The 16,849-nt window shown below is 39.5% G+C and overlaps 1 protein-coding gene across 1 annotated transcript in view; it reads right to left on the reverse strand.

The window, feature by feature from the left end:
- The window catches only part of ptprt (protein tyrosine phosphatase receptor type T), a 307,757-nt gene that overhangs the window by 42,052 nt on the left and 248,856 nt on the right, over positions 1-16,849 (reverse strand). Inside the window, exons 22-23 of the mRNA XM_035662487.1 lie at positions 16,023-16,132; positions 10,953-11,040 (exon numbers count right to left, since the gene is read on the reverse strand). Coding sequence (XP_035518380.1) covers positions 10,953-11,040; positions 16,023-16,132 — 198 coding nt within the window. The remainder of the gene's footprint in view (positions 1-10,952; positions 11,041-16,022; positions 16,133-16,849) is intronic.

Below are 16,849 nucleotides of genomic sequence, written 5' to 3' on the forward strand. Positions count from 1 at the left end.
CTATCTATCTATCTATCTAGTACCATGACATATGCTGCCTTTTTATTGCTTTATAAGGCCAGTGTCTACCCAAGATTGCTCTCGCTTGATGAGGCAAAAAGACATTTAAGAAGTACTTGGGTTATACAATGCTGAAATCCTCCACTGAAAACAGTACTAATAAAATTCTTCTATCCCAAATGGCCCAGCTCGGATCATATTTGGACATTTAAAAGATCTATGACCTTTACTGAACTACGAATTAGAGACCAGCAAGGTTCGTCTTGCTTCTCAACAACTGCAACTTGAGACTTTTGGACCCTAACCCTACACCCTGATATTTCCACCGCACATAATTTAACCATAATGTCAATTTGTTGCTTATTTGATAAGAAATAGGATTTGTTATGGAAGTAAGCATGAAATGTCAAGTGAAAATCAAACATAGAGAAGTATGACAAAGCCTTTGTGGTTTGGGAAAAGAACTTGGCCGCTGAAACGTGAAGTGACTGAAACTGGTGGCTTAGGTTTGTATTTTCAAGAGTGCTGGACAAAGTAATTGCTGGGTCATTGATATCGAACAAAAACCTTATCAAGCTCTTGCAGATATATTATGGTCATTTGAGCTATGAGGCAGTTAAAACCTCTACTTACTGCCTCTTTTATATTCCATTGTCTTGCCAGTTGCCTGAAAAGTGCAAGAAAGTGTAACAGAGCTTGCTCTTGGAGAGAGAAGAATTTAACACTTCAATATGCCCATTAGGTTTTATTTTACAATGCTGGAGAGAGACTAGGGTAGATAATATACCATTTCACAGTGGCACTAATGCAGACTAGATGCATGATGGGAGATTTCTGCGACTAAAATACAGCCTCACACTTCCCCTTTATAATGATATCCCCTCTCCCTTTGATTCTTCTTTTATTTATTTTAATAATGGTTAAAATGGAATTAGCTATATGCTCAGAGGTATTTGGTGGTAGTTGTATTCCATAAAGCACAAGTACTTACAATTACATGTACAGAAACATAAAGTTGCTTGTGAACTACACCACCAACACTGGCACAACTCTGTTTAATGTCCATACAAACAGATGGAGCTGGTATTTCACAGACAAGCAAAAAGCGCTCACAGTAGCAAGTTGAAACTGCTGAACAAGATGTTTTACTCATCTATCCTCTCCTTCCCTCTCATCTCCTCTCTGCTCCTCCTCCTCCTGCTCTTCTCGCCTCCTTTTTCAGTAGCCCACTAAGCAGGGATTGTGTCTGTCACAGATATACTTAATCAGTTAACTCCCTATGGAGCTCAACTCACTCACGGCACACACTCCGCTGTCAGCCTGGCTCAAGGCATTAGGGAATTTAATAGCATGTGTGATTGAGTGTAAGTGTGTGTGTGAGAGAGACTGAGTAGCGTGTAAGTGTGTTAAAGTGTGTCTTTCTTCACTTCCCTGTATGCTCGTATGTTCTGGAACATCTGTAGGATGTGTGTTGAAATGGTTTCGTGTGCGTTTCTGAAAGTATTCCAGGAGTGTTTCAATGTTCAAGTGATGTGTGTGTCCCAGTGTCAGCATATGTATGCGTGTGTGTGTGTGTGCGCGTGTGTGTGGTGCTTCTGTGTCAGTTTGCATATCTGCACGTACGTGTGTGTGTGTGTGTTGGAGGGTATTATAGTGTGTAATAGCCTATTAAGACCAGAGTTCCCTGCAGCTGATGTGTCAAACAACTCAGAAATGTTGTCGACTTACACACACACTTGCACACACAAACACACACCTCAAGATGCTGTTTCCAGCTGTTTGAAAGCTGTTGGGAGAAAAACTGAGAGAGAGAGAGCGAAGGGTGGAGGGGAAGAAAGAGCTGCAACCTCTTTACACTTTAAAGTTACACAGCAGAACTAAATCAGTGTATCGTAACACTTAACTATAGTAGCTTTCACTAAGGCAAAACTAATTTGGAAAATGAGAAATAGATGTGTCTGGCATCCATTTTGTCCAAGAAGAAAACTTGAATTTTACTATGATATCACTAATAATCTTGTAGACACTAGTGGTATTGCGATGGTACGGTTCAGTTAAAGAAGCATGGATTTACTCATCCAGATCACAACAACTGCAACTATATTTAACTTTAAAGCCCTAACCTGCTGTCTTTGGCACCACAGGGTTTAGTGAATGCAGCAAAACTGATACAAACTACAATGTAGTGAATATTCCACAGGAATGTTATAACACCAATAATCTCAAATACTTAATTCTGCAAGGATGATGGTCTAAAATTTAGTAGAATAACACTTCACCAATGCCCAATTGAGGACATACGTACTGAAGAACCAATGAAAGCCACTGCCATCAAACTCTAGCAAATATAGTCCCAGTTTGCACAGTGTCATTATACATGTCGACTACCCAGATGTGCTTTTTGCCCTTTCCACTTATCCAAGTTCAGTCACTTCCATTTTCTTAGCACAAACCCACAAATTTGTCTCAAAGGACTTTACAATCTGTACAACATATGGAACCCTGTATCATTAGACCCTCAACCCACAAGCAGCACACACCCTCTCCCATATGTGACTTGATGAACCTCTACCTCTGCTCTTTACCCGCTGTCTCCTCCTTCCTTAACCATCACACAGGACATACAGTATATGAATCACCTTGAAGACACTAAGGCAGATATGTAAAAATAAACAAACAAACTTTCCTGTCTGTATGTCCAATATCAAAGCTGATCCATGCAGTTAACTCCACTCACAGTTAAGTAAATAACAAATTAGGACAGAGCAAACTGAAACACTTATTAGCATGTGGTCCTCAGACATATATCCTGCTAGCCTTTCTTACTGCAAATCATCTTCTTTCCACTGACCAACAGATACTCTCTCTCCTCATTAGTGTGCCATTTCTGATTGTCCGAGGAACATCCTCTCTTCAGTCTAATGGCACTACATGTTCGCCTGCAGCGGGCCATTCATGTGCCAGACGGAGAGGGAAAAGTTATCTGCATATAAGTGGTGGTATGATAGCACACAGCGACTCATTAGGTACATGAGAAGTGAATTAGTGGAGCCGAGCACAGCTTGCTCCTGTGTGTCATTTTTCGTTAAAAAGCAGAAATCTGAAATGAAACATCACAACAGCAGCCTGATGATCCACATCACTGCCTTATTACCACAGGAGTTTAGGAGAAGGGTATGTGCTCTGACTGGATGGGTGCCTGAAAAGAAAGATACAATCCCTCTTCAGTGGGTATCTTATAAATGTCTAGACAGCAGTATATCTCATTAATTCTGATTAATTCATCAACAATCAATTATCACACACTGTTAATGATCACTGCTCGTCATTACCAGCTATCAACGAATATCCAATTGTCAACCCCCTGAAGTTTTAGAAATATGAACTATAATCACTCATAATCCTTCTACCTTCTAATTAAAAACACAATCATGGTTAAAATCATTACTTCACTGTCTCCCTCCACCACCCGACGCTTGTTTTTTTGGGCGATAAATATTAATTGTTAAAAATCAGCATCAAAGTTCTTCATGTATTGTTATTACTGTGTCTTTGTTACCCCCAACCGCTTCTGAAGAGGAACAATGATTAACAGCAATCACCGTCAAAAGTATCAATAATACCGTGGCTGGCGTTAAAAATCAGCCTCATTATCACCATTATCTGTGTGCTTCCCCCCCGCTGGGAGCTGCAACACAAACCAATTCATCATCTGGTGGTGGGGGAGCTTGCAAGCGTAATCAGTCTTTCCTTTTGAGAATCATTTTCTTCCTGTTTGTTTCTTGTTTTTTTTGTTTTTTTACATTACAGCAACCAGAATTTCTTTTCAAAGTAGATGGATCAGCATAAGGAAAATGGATGCCTACTCAGTGGTGGAAAGTACGACCAAATCAACACGAAATTGCATACTTTCAGCTTTGTGGCAACAGTTTGAAAAAACCTTTTTCCTTTCAGTTCCTGCAGCCAGGTTTAAAAATGATGTGGACAGCATTCCCAGAAGAGTGGAGGCCACATGGTTTTGGAATGACATACTGAACTATATGGGCCTAATGTTTGCTGTGTCCACATACTTTGTTCAGTGTGAACTCTGAAAAAGGGTCATTCTCTTTACTTTTTACTACATGCAGCTAATAATGCTTCTATGTATTGCTAACTACAACAATCTATATAATACTTTGTCACCATTTTCAGAAAATCCTTATTGGCTTAAAAATAAAACTAATTATGCAGGTCAGGACAACACTACATTTATTGTTTAAGTCTCTCTCCCACACGATAAAGTACCATCTGTTTCAGAGTATACTCTTATTATTATTATTATTATTATTATTATTATAATTATAATTTAATGTGTTGTATATATGAGCAATATATATTTATATCAAAATTAGACATTTGCAATACTGTTTGCCATGAGAAAGGAGAACATACATTTCCAAAAAACAAATCACAAATCCTTCTTCCTGTAAGGCTGCAGGTGGAACAATATCACAGCAGTGCTACACTGCTTCAAGCAATCAAGCACAGACTAGACCGCTGTGATCTGTATAAGCCTGAGTGTGGAGCGGTACATGTATGTGTGTGAGTGTGTACATTGCAGGTATAGACTTTCTTAGTCACTGAATTAATATGTTCTACCACGGGCATACAGAGTGTGTGTTCATTTGTATATGTGTGTTTATTTGTATAACTGTGTGTGTGTGTGTGTGTGTGTGTGACAGCTTGGGGGATGCTAATATTTGTTGTGGTTCTTTGGTCAAACACTTCAGAGGAGTTGTTGGCGTTCTGACTTCAGAGCAGCTCGGCAGACGTGTTGAGAATCAGTGCCAGAGTGGATAAGAGAGGAGGAGGGGAGTCAGCTGCAAATAAAGCTAACACACACTCACAGACACACACACTCACAGACACACACAAAAACACAAACGGTTGTGCTTGTTTTCAAAACCTTCCTTCCTTTGTTTCACATAGAAACACATACACATTCACTGAAACAAGATGCCCTCACCCTTTCTTGTTCTCTTTCTCTCTCTCTAACACACACACACACACTCAACCATGCACATAACCTCTGCTGTAATGAGAAACAACACGATGCAGGAGGGGATACTGATTATGCCAGCGATGCTTGGAGGTGTAACACTGGGTGAAGGGTGTGTGTGCGTAGTAACACCGCCTGGCAAAGACTGACAGCCTGTGTAATGATTCTCATTCACCTGAACACCGGTACACATTAGTGAATGGAAAGAGGGCTCTGGGGTGAGTGTGTGCATGTGTATTAGAGAAAGAGAGGAAGGAAGAGATTCAAGACAGCAGAGCCAGGCAAAGAAGAAGTAGTAATGGGAGGTCAAAGAAGTGAGGGAAAAAGATGAAAAGAATAGGTGAAGAGGGGAGAGAGGTAGAACAGAGTGGAAATAATGAATAGATTCACAAAGGAAGTCCGAGACAGAGAGAGGGGACATCAAGGGAGAGGAGGACAGACATACGGGGGACTTACGGAGAAAATAAACATGAGAAAGGGGGAGACAAAGAGATACAGGGAAGATGAAAGATGTATAAAGGACATGAAGCAGATTTTTACCTTAACTGCTGAATTTAAGTGTCCTTTTCTTATGTCTACAAACAACCAAAGCATATGGGCAGTAGCTGTTCATTAGCCTGTGTGCTTGTGTGTGTGTTTATGTGCCATCTCAGACTCTTGATTGATTCATCTCAAATCTTCAAAACCAGAATGTCAGGGACAGAGTCATACAGCTTTGACATAACCAAGAATGTTTCCTTGTGTTGATTTGTGACTCTAATGCGTTGCTTCTAAAATGTTGCATGCATTTACTCTAAACATAACTAAATAATGAGAGGCAAAAAAAGACATTGAAGGCAAATGAGGGAAGGGAGAGAACTGTTGCACCTGTTTCTCAAACTCTCAACAAAATACTAATATAAGTTATGTATGAGTTATTTCTATCAGCCGATAAGTTGTTGAGTTTTCAATCCACTCCTATTGGGGAGCAAAAGTGCAGCAATTTTGCTCAAGCATGCAAAAGAAATGTGGGTATATCTATATTTGGGAAGGCATATTGTTTTTGGTAGAAGCTTAGAGGGGTGAAGGGAATCAAAATTCTCCAGAGTTAAATGACTCAAAGACATAAAGGCAATAGACTGCTTGTCTGAGAGAAATGTACTCTACTCAATAAGGAAAGCCTTTGACTTTTCTCTGGTTCATTGTGCAGTAATCCCAGAAGCAGTTTGAAGAAATCGATGAGGAAATCAATGATCATTACAAATGTGCAGGTTAGACAGACTGTTTCTGAATGTTATATTATATAAACACCATGGTGACTTTAGAATGCATGTTATGCTGTCTAAACAGCAGAGAGAAAAGAGAGAAACATTTACATTTTAGAGAGTGAAATAGAAGCTTGTTGACCCATTATATAACTTCATTTTAAATTGAAACATTTGACATTATACTTTAAACTTGTCTCCACAATAATCAACCCACGGCAAGCTGTCAGCTTGTTCTCAGCAGTCAGGAAGAATATTCAGAAGAGTTTTCTGCAAAATAAAAACTGCAATGAAAATTCCTACAATGCTTTCTTGCCTAACTTAACTAACGTGTCTAATCTTTAATACTGCTTTTTTTTAGACAGTGGGATTGTTTTTTCAGTAAAGAGCGTTGTAGGCTAAAGGTCCATTCACACAAGGATTTAAAACAAAAAACAATTACAATGGAACTTCTGCAAACAGATGATCCGTTTTAAGGAAGCAAAATCCATCCATGTGAATGTTCCACGTAGAGTTTTTACTTTGGTGAATGTTGACATGTTAATGTGTGCCACTGACCAATAGCAAGCTGTCTTGACAGTGCTGAGCCTCATTGAAAATAATATTACAACTGTGAGTTGAGAGTATGAATATTGCATTGCAAAAGCGCTAGCTAACTGGCGGGATAACATAGACAAAACACGAACAAACAAATATGCTGTGTAGGAGTGCACATGAAGACCAATGTAACAAAAAAAAAAGCACACCACATCACCTTAACACTCTTTGATAACACACACACCTATACACACACACACACACACATATAGTTACTCACAAGCATGCACGCCCCCTCTTTCCACATATGTTAATGCTTGCCAATAAATTTTGTTTATTTTGAAGGCATGCTTCTGTTGAATTATAAATGACCATATGGGAAGGTTGTTCTATGAACCGAGGGCTGAGAAGGAGAAGAAAAAAGAAGGAGAAAAAGAAACTAAGAAGAGGGGAAGGAGGGGAGGGAGGAGGAAATAGAAGCAGACAGATGCCTGTAATGAGGAAACACTACTGCGCTTTGCCTCAACCCATATTCTGTCAGAGGTAATCAGACAGGATGAATGGATGGATAGAGAGCACAGGAAAGGAGAGAAAAGAAAGAAAGGAAAGGCGAGAAAAAGTTAAGAAGATGAGAGAGGCATAAGGGAAGTAAAAGGGAGATGTGTGAGAGTAAAAATGGAAGAGAAGAGGAGGATTTAAGGAGGTTAAAATTTCAAGGAAAGGAGAGTTGAGATGAAAAGACATGGGACAATGAGAAAAAAGGAGAGGGAGGTGGTGGACAAGAGTGAATGAGGGATGAGAGGGGAAAAAGCTAAGGATGGAGCAAAAGAAGGATAAAAAAGAAGAGCAGGAAGGTGAAAAGAGTGTGATTGGTGAGAAAAGACAGAAATGAAAATAAGATTGTAGATGAAGGAAGAAGAAAGAGGTCAAAAGAGGAGGGGGAAGTAAAAGTTCAGAGAGGGAAGGAAACAAGATGAGGGGGAGGAAAGAAAGCTGGGAATGTAAGTGAGCGATGGGAGAGGAGGGGAAGCGGTGAGGAGATGGGAGGACAGGAGGCTGGTAGATTAACATTTATTCAGTGTGCTGAAGGGATTTCAAACATGGCATCCACCGTTTGTGTTTGGCAGATGGCCGGAGGAAGAGTGTTAACACTTCAACTCAAATCAGCCCTTTCCAAACTGCACGAGAGAGAGAGGGAGGGAGACAGAGAGAGGGGTAGTGAAAAGTATGTGTTGGTGTGTGTGTGAGAAAGAGAAAGATGAGTGTGACAAAGAAGTCACAGGGAGTCAAATGTCCTCACAAGGATAGAAAGATTATCACAGCTTCCTCTGAGGGGATTTTTATGGTCAGATCTTGGGTGTTGGTTTAAGTCTTGCAAAGCCAGGCCATAAATTTAGCTCCCTTGGTTCTGCCGAGGCTCAATGAGCATTTGCTTGGGTTAGAGGTGCTGTCAATGGATGGAGACCAAAATGACTTTCCAGTCAACTAGATCCGACTTTAACCACTAGATTTAATTTGAACCCTGTCTTCTGTGAGACTTAAACACAAACCCTTCCTGCTGCCACTTAGAGTGTTGCCATTTTCTTTGATTTTTTTTTCTGTTTTCAAACTGGAGACTTGTGTTGAATATTCAAAAAACATGCAATTGCTCTCAAACTTATCACTGAAATTGGTTACTGTGTCAGTTTGAGGTGGGGAATGCATCGCAGAGTTGCAGAAGCATGCAACATTTTTGGCCTATTGCTTGGTTTTCAATAGCTATCTCCAGTGTTTCAAGAAGCAGTGAGTCACATCCTCACTTAAACAATTTACCACTGTTTACTGACTGGTGAAGCATCCATCAAGCTGTTGATGCTCAGTGGAACAAGCTACTTGCTACCTGCTACTGAAAACACCAGGGTTAAGTCGTTGGTCTCATGGAATATATGTCGTATTGTCACATGTTTACCATGTAGTGGATCAGTATAGATTCAATGGCTCTGAAACAAGTCATGTCTCTGTGAAAATCAGAGCCTGCCCGATATATATCGACGATATAAGCCTGTCACAGATAAAACGGTATGGTATTGGTGTTCGATAGGCACCAATATGAAAAATGCATTCTTCTGAGTACCTTTCCATAGTCATATCGGTACAAAATTGGTGCACAATCCACATAGAAAAAGTTCATTCATTTTATCGTCCTCCATATTGCTAATCTGTGAATTTTCCCCCTCTAAAATTGGTATTGGACTCAGAAATATCATATCAGTTGGGCTCTAGTGAAAGTATAACCTATATCCTAATATGCATTGAAGTTACAGTACAGTACCTTTATTGTTTAGGAAAGTGTTACGTTTAGCGCTGGGGGCAAGGCAACCCAGCCCCATACGCAGAGCAGTGTGTGTAAGAGAGAATTCATGCTATTATTATTAAGCAAATCCACTGTTTCAAAAGGGGAATTAAAGTTCAAGCTGACGGAAGGAAAAGACAGAAGACCCTTTTACCTATATTTAAAGTTTAGCTGCAGCCAGTCGGTCTGCCTGTCTCACCACATTTCCTTCTAATAAAGACAGCGCACAAAGTCGTGTCCCTGGGGGGCTTTTAAAACATTTTCTCAAGAAATGAGCCTTTGTACAATCACAGCAAGCAAGATGGACAGTTTCCATTACCAGGCCCTTGTAATTAAAGGATTTGTACTAATAGCAAATTTATCATAATTCCTGTTGGCTATCAAGTCCTTGACAGGCTATTTCATTTCAGCACAATGTTTCATTTTAAAACCTTCAGGTTAGTGCAGTGTCTTTGCCTTGACATCTAAACCCTCATAATGAGACGAGTACATACACACGGATCTGTGCTTGCAAACACACACACACTCGAATTACAAAAATCTAAGCACACAGGCGCAATTATTTGGATCATACTGGTCAGGTATGTGCATGTGGGTCCAATGGCATAGACACACATACAAATACGCACACACACATTCACACACATACACATCCCTAAACCATTCAATAACATTTCAACCATACAATCTGCTTCTATTGTTCTATGCTAAATAGAGGCCTGAAGTTGCCTTGTACAAGATAACAAGTATACACACACACATCTACAGAACATACAATCAGACAAGACGTCATTAGTGCACACAAAATCATAGCAAACACTTGACACAGCATCACATTCACATGCTAATTCACACTCTAATGGCCGAACAGATACGCTACATTCAGAACATGCCTCACTCTGCACATCATTACAGCAACCTGTCTTTGCTCAAAAATAAGGCTTAATTTTGACAAAAGTCCCTCTGCATAAAATAGAGGCTGCAGGCTTTGATCATCAAGCAGGATTGAAATAAAATCCCTCTGCAAACTGAAAGTTATTTTTGCCACAGTAGTTTTCTGTATCTGACTTACAGAAGTTTAGGGAATTAGTTTGAATGGACTTTGATATAACATTCTGAAAAAGAAGGGATCTTATTACATTTGCATATGTATATCTTATTTTCAATTAAACATATTGTTTTGCATTGATCGAAGTGAGATAGTGAGACTGTCAAATGTTCAAAAAAAATGTTATCATCTCTTAAAAACGTTCTGCTCAGTGTATCCTGACTGATTCAAGACCACATTCTGCTGGCATCTGGCTCTCAGCGGGTGGTTACGTCCAACAGTAGGGCGCACCCAGAGCCGGGGGGAGTCAGTTAGTGACTCTGCCTCGCTGAAGGACACTTCAGCGAGGCAGACAGTTGCTGGAACAGAGGTAAAGAGCTGTATCCTGAAGCTGACGGAAGGTCTCTTTATCCAGTACCTGGCACTACAGCATGAAACAGAAAACAGCCATGAAATCTAAAACACACCAAACCAATTAACTAAATTAAAGTCAGTCAAGCTCATCTAACTAAAGCCCAATTGAGGGAAAAAAGCAATTTAGCTCGCACCAAATGAATCAGTCCAAACCAAACCAGACAAGACCAACAAGTACTAAAAGAGATTAGTTGAAATAGACAATACAGAACCAACCCAAACTGGACTAAACCACACCACAGCACACCAAGCCAGCCAAGTTATAGCTAAATTAAATCAAAACCATTTTCAGCAAAAACTACTGTAGGAGTAGTCCATTTGAGTCATTGCAGTACTTACAAGCGATGATGTTGCCATAGCGATTCTTGTTGCGGTTCTCATCTTTCTTGGCCGTTTCCCAGGGCGCCGTCTGTCCCTCCGCCAGGGCCTGAACATACATGTGCACAGGTGTACACACACACACACGACACACACACACACACACCACAATAGTTTCAATATGAGGTCATTGAACACACAGAAATATGCATGCACATATGGCCTGATGCCCAGAGCTTGTACACGGACACATGGGCAGGCAGAAGTTAAAACAGCACCATGAATATTAATGAAAAGACAATCAACTGATAGTTTGCAACAGACCATACTCTTTACCACTCAGGGCACTCAGTGTATTATGGCTGAAACATAACAGAACTCTGAGTTTTTAGAGTTTTCAGAAGATGGCACAGCTTGCAGGGAGGTCACGTGTGATTTAACTTTCTAAAACTAAAAGAGACAAATAAAAAAGCTGCTCGCCCAGAAGTTTTTAATTCAAATTCATCATGTAAAATATATTTAAAGGTCCAGTGTGTTACATTTAGGAAGATCTATTGCCATAAATGGAATATAATATTCATAGGTATGTTTTAATTTCATGTATAATCATTTGAAAAAAAGAATTGTTTTTGTTACCTTAGAATGAGCCGTATTTATCTACAGTTGGAGCAAGTCCTGTTTTACAGCCCAAAACTAACAAACCAAACACTGGCTAGGGTCTTCCACATTTGTCGCGAGTTTTTGGGGCAACCTTAGTTTCTTCTACACACTTGGAAGCCTGAGCTATTTTCAAATGGTCGCAATCTGAAAATTCACTAAATCTTACAAACTGGTCTTTCAAAACTAATTTAAATCTTTTTTTTTACTTACTTATTGTGTGATTTCTTATTGTCATTCTTATGATTGACTGCTTTCTTCTACTTTCTACAAGTGGTATGAAAAACAGCTCAAATTAGTTTCACTTTCACTGCAAAAGTGGTCAGAGACCAGAGGTCTAAGTTAATGTGAAAGTAATACCAAGAGTAGTTGCAATGAGTATAATAGTGGATCTAGATGTTACTTAGCTAAGTGCAAGGTCCGTTTCTCCTCTACAGACTCTGAAGAACTCTTCACTTACTTCCTTTATTGTTAGTTTCCCTGGTCATTTTCTCTTATAAAAGTATATATAAGCAGTGCTGCTCAATGGCACAGTTGAATGTACAAAATGTTTGACCTTCCAAATAGCATGTGAGCACAGATGTTAAGGCCAGAAATATTCTAATGGGAGAAATCCCAGACCCAACAATCCCAATCAGGTACGTTTATCCTTTGACCAGGTAACTGTGGGACACTTACGATGAAAACATAACCCCCTTCCAACTGTATTGGCAGAGATAATGCGCTTGAATTTGTACACTAAATTAAAAATTACTGACAGTGGATGGAAAAAGAAAATATTCCTGCATGTCTGAAATGAAAAATTGTTCGTATGGTTTGGTCTGAAAGAGAATATTCTGTCAATATTTTATTGGAGGAGAGAAGAGAGATTGCCCTCTCTCCCTGGTGTGATGTTGGCCTTTGTGACTTACAAAACATAGCAAGGACAAACTGTGCATGTATGTGTGTTCATGTGTGTGCATGCATGGACTTTATATAATGAAAAAGACATATCCAGTACACATTTCCCTATACACACTTACTATAGATAGTTGTGAGTGCTTGAAAATGTATAACAATTTGTCATGCACTTATATGTGTGCATGTCCCACGTGTTCATAATAACAAAATGTGTTTGTGAGTGTGTGTAAGATCACTCTTGAGCTTGTGCTTAAGCAACCAAACCCCAACTCACAAAGGTCGCCATATGGACACTGAACTATTTTAGAGCAACCCTTATAAAAGACTGGAAGAGGTCACACTCACACACACACACACCCACACACACACACATACCCACACACAGTCATTCTCTCTATAGGGACAAGTGAACAGTCCTTTTTGAGTCCATTAAGGGCTTAAGAAGACCAGACAACAGCTTTTACTTTCAGACAGTGATATGACCTACATACACACCCACCCACACACACACACACACTATACTATACAAATGCACTGTGACAGAAACAGACACCTAAACTTATCGCTCAGTCAAGCAGAAAATGGATTCTTTTAAAGTGGCATATGGGCGCAACAGTGTGTGCCTGTGTGTGTTTGTGTGTGTATGAACTGTATGTGTGTGTGTGTGATTTTTCTGTATTGCATATATTCATTTACGTAATCTAGACAGAAAAAAACATTTTTTTCTTTACTTTTAAGGTAGGAGGCGTCTGTAGGAGTGTTACGCATACGTGTGTGTGTGTGTGCATGTGCCTGTACATTTGCATAAGGTGTGGGTTGGTGGCACTTTCTTAACCTGAAGAAATTAAAAAATAGTCTTAATCAAACTCCTCTCATCTGAATTTTGGAATTATTAATATTCTATATAAAAACAGACAGTTTGGTGGGTGGAGAGAGGACGGGAAACACACACACACACACACACACACACACAAACAAACACATAGTGCCTCTGTTGTACCAGTGAGTGGGCACTTCAGTTTTCTTTCCTGCAATAATGGTAACAATGATTCAAATAAATATATTTAAAAACTCTCAGACTGAAACATGTTGGCCTTCCAGCACGTTTGTTCTCCACAATAAATCTAGTTTCACAGAATATCAGCTGGAGAAAGTTTGGACCATATATACAATTCTAAAAAAGTACATTTCAATACTAAATCTGTGGCTACCACTGACACAGCCCCCCATGTTGTCATTTGATATAAGAACTTATTATATTGTATGTACTCAGCGCTCAGTTAGATAAATAAAGCTTCTTGAATCTTGAATCAAACAATGCAGGATATTCCTTTAAATGCAAAAAAATGTAATCCCAATGGGGAGCGGCATGTTGACAGTGTAGCTGCTGTCGGTGTTAGTCGGGGTAATGGGCTTCGACACTGGAGGTCACATCACACGCAGACGAGGACAAGAAGACACCATATGGGGTGTGGTGGTGGACACACACATACGCACATATGCAAAGTGCTCTTGGACATAACTGGACAAACACTCCACCACAGACGCATTGTAAGCATCCAGTTTTATTCACACACACAAACTTTTAAACAGACAGAGACAGAGTGTAATAATATACATGTTGTTTGAATAATATGTGTTTATGTATACTGCTCAGTGTATGTCTTTCTTCATAAGCTGTTAGTGACAGGTGGCAGCTACCAGCGCTAGTAATAAAGTTCCATTCTCTGCCTCTTTCTCTCTCTCTCTCACACACACACACACATACACTCTCTCTCTCACACACACACACGTACCCTAGAGAATAAATCACATTTGCTCTCCCCTGAAACGTATCAGTGGGTATAAACCAAAATGACAGGAAGCAAATGAAAATATAACGTACGGCATCACGGAGGGACAATTTTCAACACGCATGCAGAGTTGGTAATAGAAAATATTCGTTCTTTTGAGGGCGGGAGGGAGAAGAAGATAGAGAGAGACGGACTCTTCCTTGTGTCTTTTCAAAGATTCATTTCCAGCAGCAGAGACAAAGCAAATGAAGGAAGAATAAAGACAGGAAGGAAGAAGGTTTTGGTACAGGGATAAATGAATGAAAGCGAGGGAATGAGGATTTGGAAGGAAAATGATCCCACGGTAGAGCGCCCATGACAAAGAATGATTGTAAAAATGTCTGTTTGTGATAAACTGTGCTCTAAATAAACAGTCAGCCCAGGCTGAGAGAGAAAGACGAAGTAAAAAAAAAAACAAGGGCTCATGTATAAAGACAGAGAATGGGCTGGGAGGTAGTAATAAGGAAAAGGCAGATAAATGGGATGGGATGAACAGAAGAGAAGAATAAACAGGAATGGAATGAGAGAGTAAAAAATACTACTGGAGTGAAACACGATGTAAGCAAAATAAAGGAAGAAAGTATAATTTAAGCAGAGCAAAGGAGAGGACAAATGGTAACTGGGGGAGGAGAAAGAAGGAGAGAACAAAGGGAATGATGAACGAGAAGAAACAACCTTGCAAAAGAAAAATATATATGTATAAAACTGGTGATGACATTCTGGAAAGAAAAAAATGTACCAAGAAAGAAACAAATAAAAAGAAAGAAAGAGAAACTGGGAGAAGAGAAAGTAAGGGACAGAAAGTTTGTTTTACTGTCTGCCTGTTTGTTTTTCTAATCATCAATATTGATGAGGCAAAGAGTTAATAATTGATAAGTCGTCCTTCCTCATAAAAACAACACTAATCCCACAAATTCTCTTATTCACACACAAATACATTCAGTATACATACACACACATGCAGGCATGCGCACGCGCACACACACACACACACACACACACACACACAACTAGGAAGTGACACTAGGAAAAGAGAGGAATATGGATGCCGCATTACCCAGCTATACAGCTGGAGATGCATTTATTTATTTTGTTTTGAAGTTATTCATTGAATCTTAAATGGGAAACTGATAACCTGTGCCCTGGGAAACACTTGAATATTATTCTACAGGAAAATCTAAAGACTTAACTATTTTCTTATGCAAATGACTTTGAATTTGATTGATTGAGACATGACACGCCACCTCAAGGCAAAAGAGTATCCCATTTACTGTGTTCCCATGTTTGTAGTGGTGCAATTAAATCAATTTTCAGTCAAACCTGCTTTTGATTGTTAGAAACTTTGCAGTGCCCCTGCTAGCTTCTATTTAGGGTCGAGGGGGCAGCTTAAGCATATCCCGTCTTGCACTTAACAAGAGGCAAGGATACACCCCAGACATGGTGCCAGTCCAGTTTAGGGCTTCACAATACCCATGTGCTTATTATAAAAGAAAATCTGTCTCTCTCTGTTTTACGAGCAGTTATATTTGTACATTCTGGGATCACACAAACATTTTATTATACCTATTATCTGGGTGCTGTAGCTGCAGCCCCTCGACCTTCTTACTAATAGCTGCTTGTAATGTTGTCAATCTAAAGATAGATGCCTATTTTACTGTTGTTGTCATTATAAACCTATGTATGTGTGTGTGTGTCTATTCACCTCATATTCTTCCTTGAAACCATAACCCTGTCCACATTTCATCTGGGTGATGTGTTGGAGGAGGTCGGCAACTCGAATAGCTGGCTGAAACTGGCCTGCCTGGAACTGACCTGCAGGTACAGACACATTTTACAGACACTGAGGAAGAGTCAGAAACATATGAATATGTAAAGAGGTTAGATACAGTAAGTATAGGATATGGGGGAGGGAGAGCGAGTGGGAGAGGTAGATGGATGGAAGGTGAACATCGTTACACATTATACAGTTAATCAGTCTTTAGCAATCTACCTGTGCTGTGAACTCTGATGTTGAAAGCAGAAAGATAGATTTTTGACCTCTGCAGCCTAAAATACTAAATTCATCACTCTGGTGCAACCAATTTGAAATACAGTAACTACCTAACTAACTAGCTAACTACTTAGCTAGCTTACTGGCAAACTAAATGGCTGAGTAATTAACTGACTGACTTATTAACTAAGCAAAACTGACTATGTACCTGACTATCTATCTACCTAGCTAGCTAACTGGCAAACAAAATACCTGCCTGACTATGTAGCTAGCGGGATAACTGACTAACTGACTGACTTACCTAAGTTACTGGCTAACTTATTGACTAAGAATATAATTACCTGACTGACTGACTAAATACCTAGCTAGCTAACTGACAAACAAACTAAATGACTGATTAGCGTACCTACTAGCTAACAAATGAACTAAGCAAATAACTACCTGGCCCACTGAGTAACTTGCTAACTAACTAATTTGCTAACCAAATAACTGACTATTTAACTAGGAGGAACTAGTAATTCAATTCAATTAAATTTTAT

Source organism: Morone saxatilis, unplaced genomic scaffold, assembly GCF_004916995.1.
Source record: "Morone saxatilis isolate NCDOM2014 unplaced genomic scaffold, NCSU_SB_2.0 Contig18, whole genome shotgun sequence".
In the NCBI taxonomy this organism is placed as follows: domain Eukaryota; kingdom Metazoa; phylum Chordata; class Actinopteri; family Moronidae; genus Morone; species Morone saxatilis.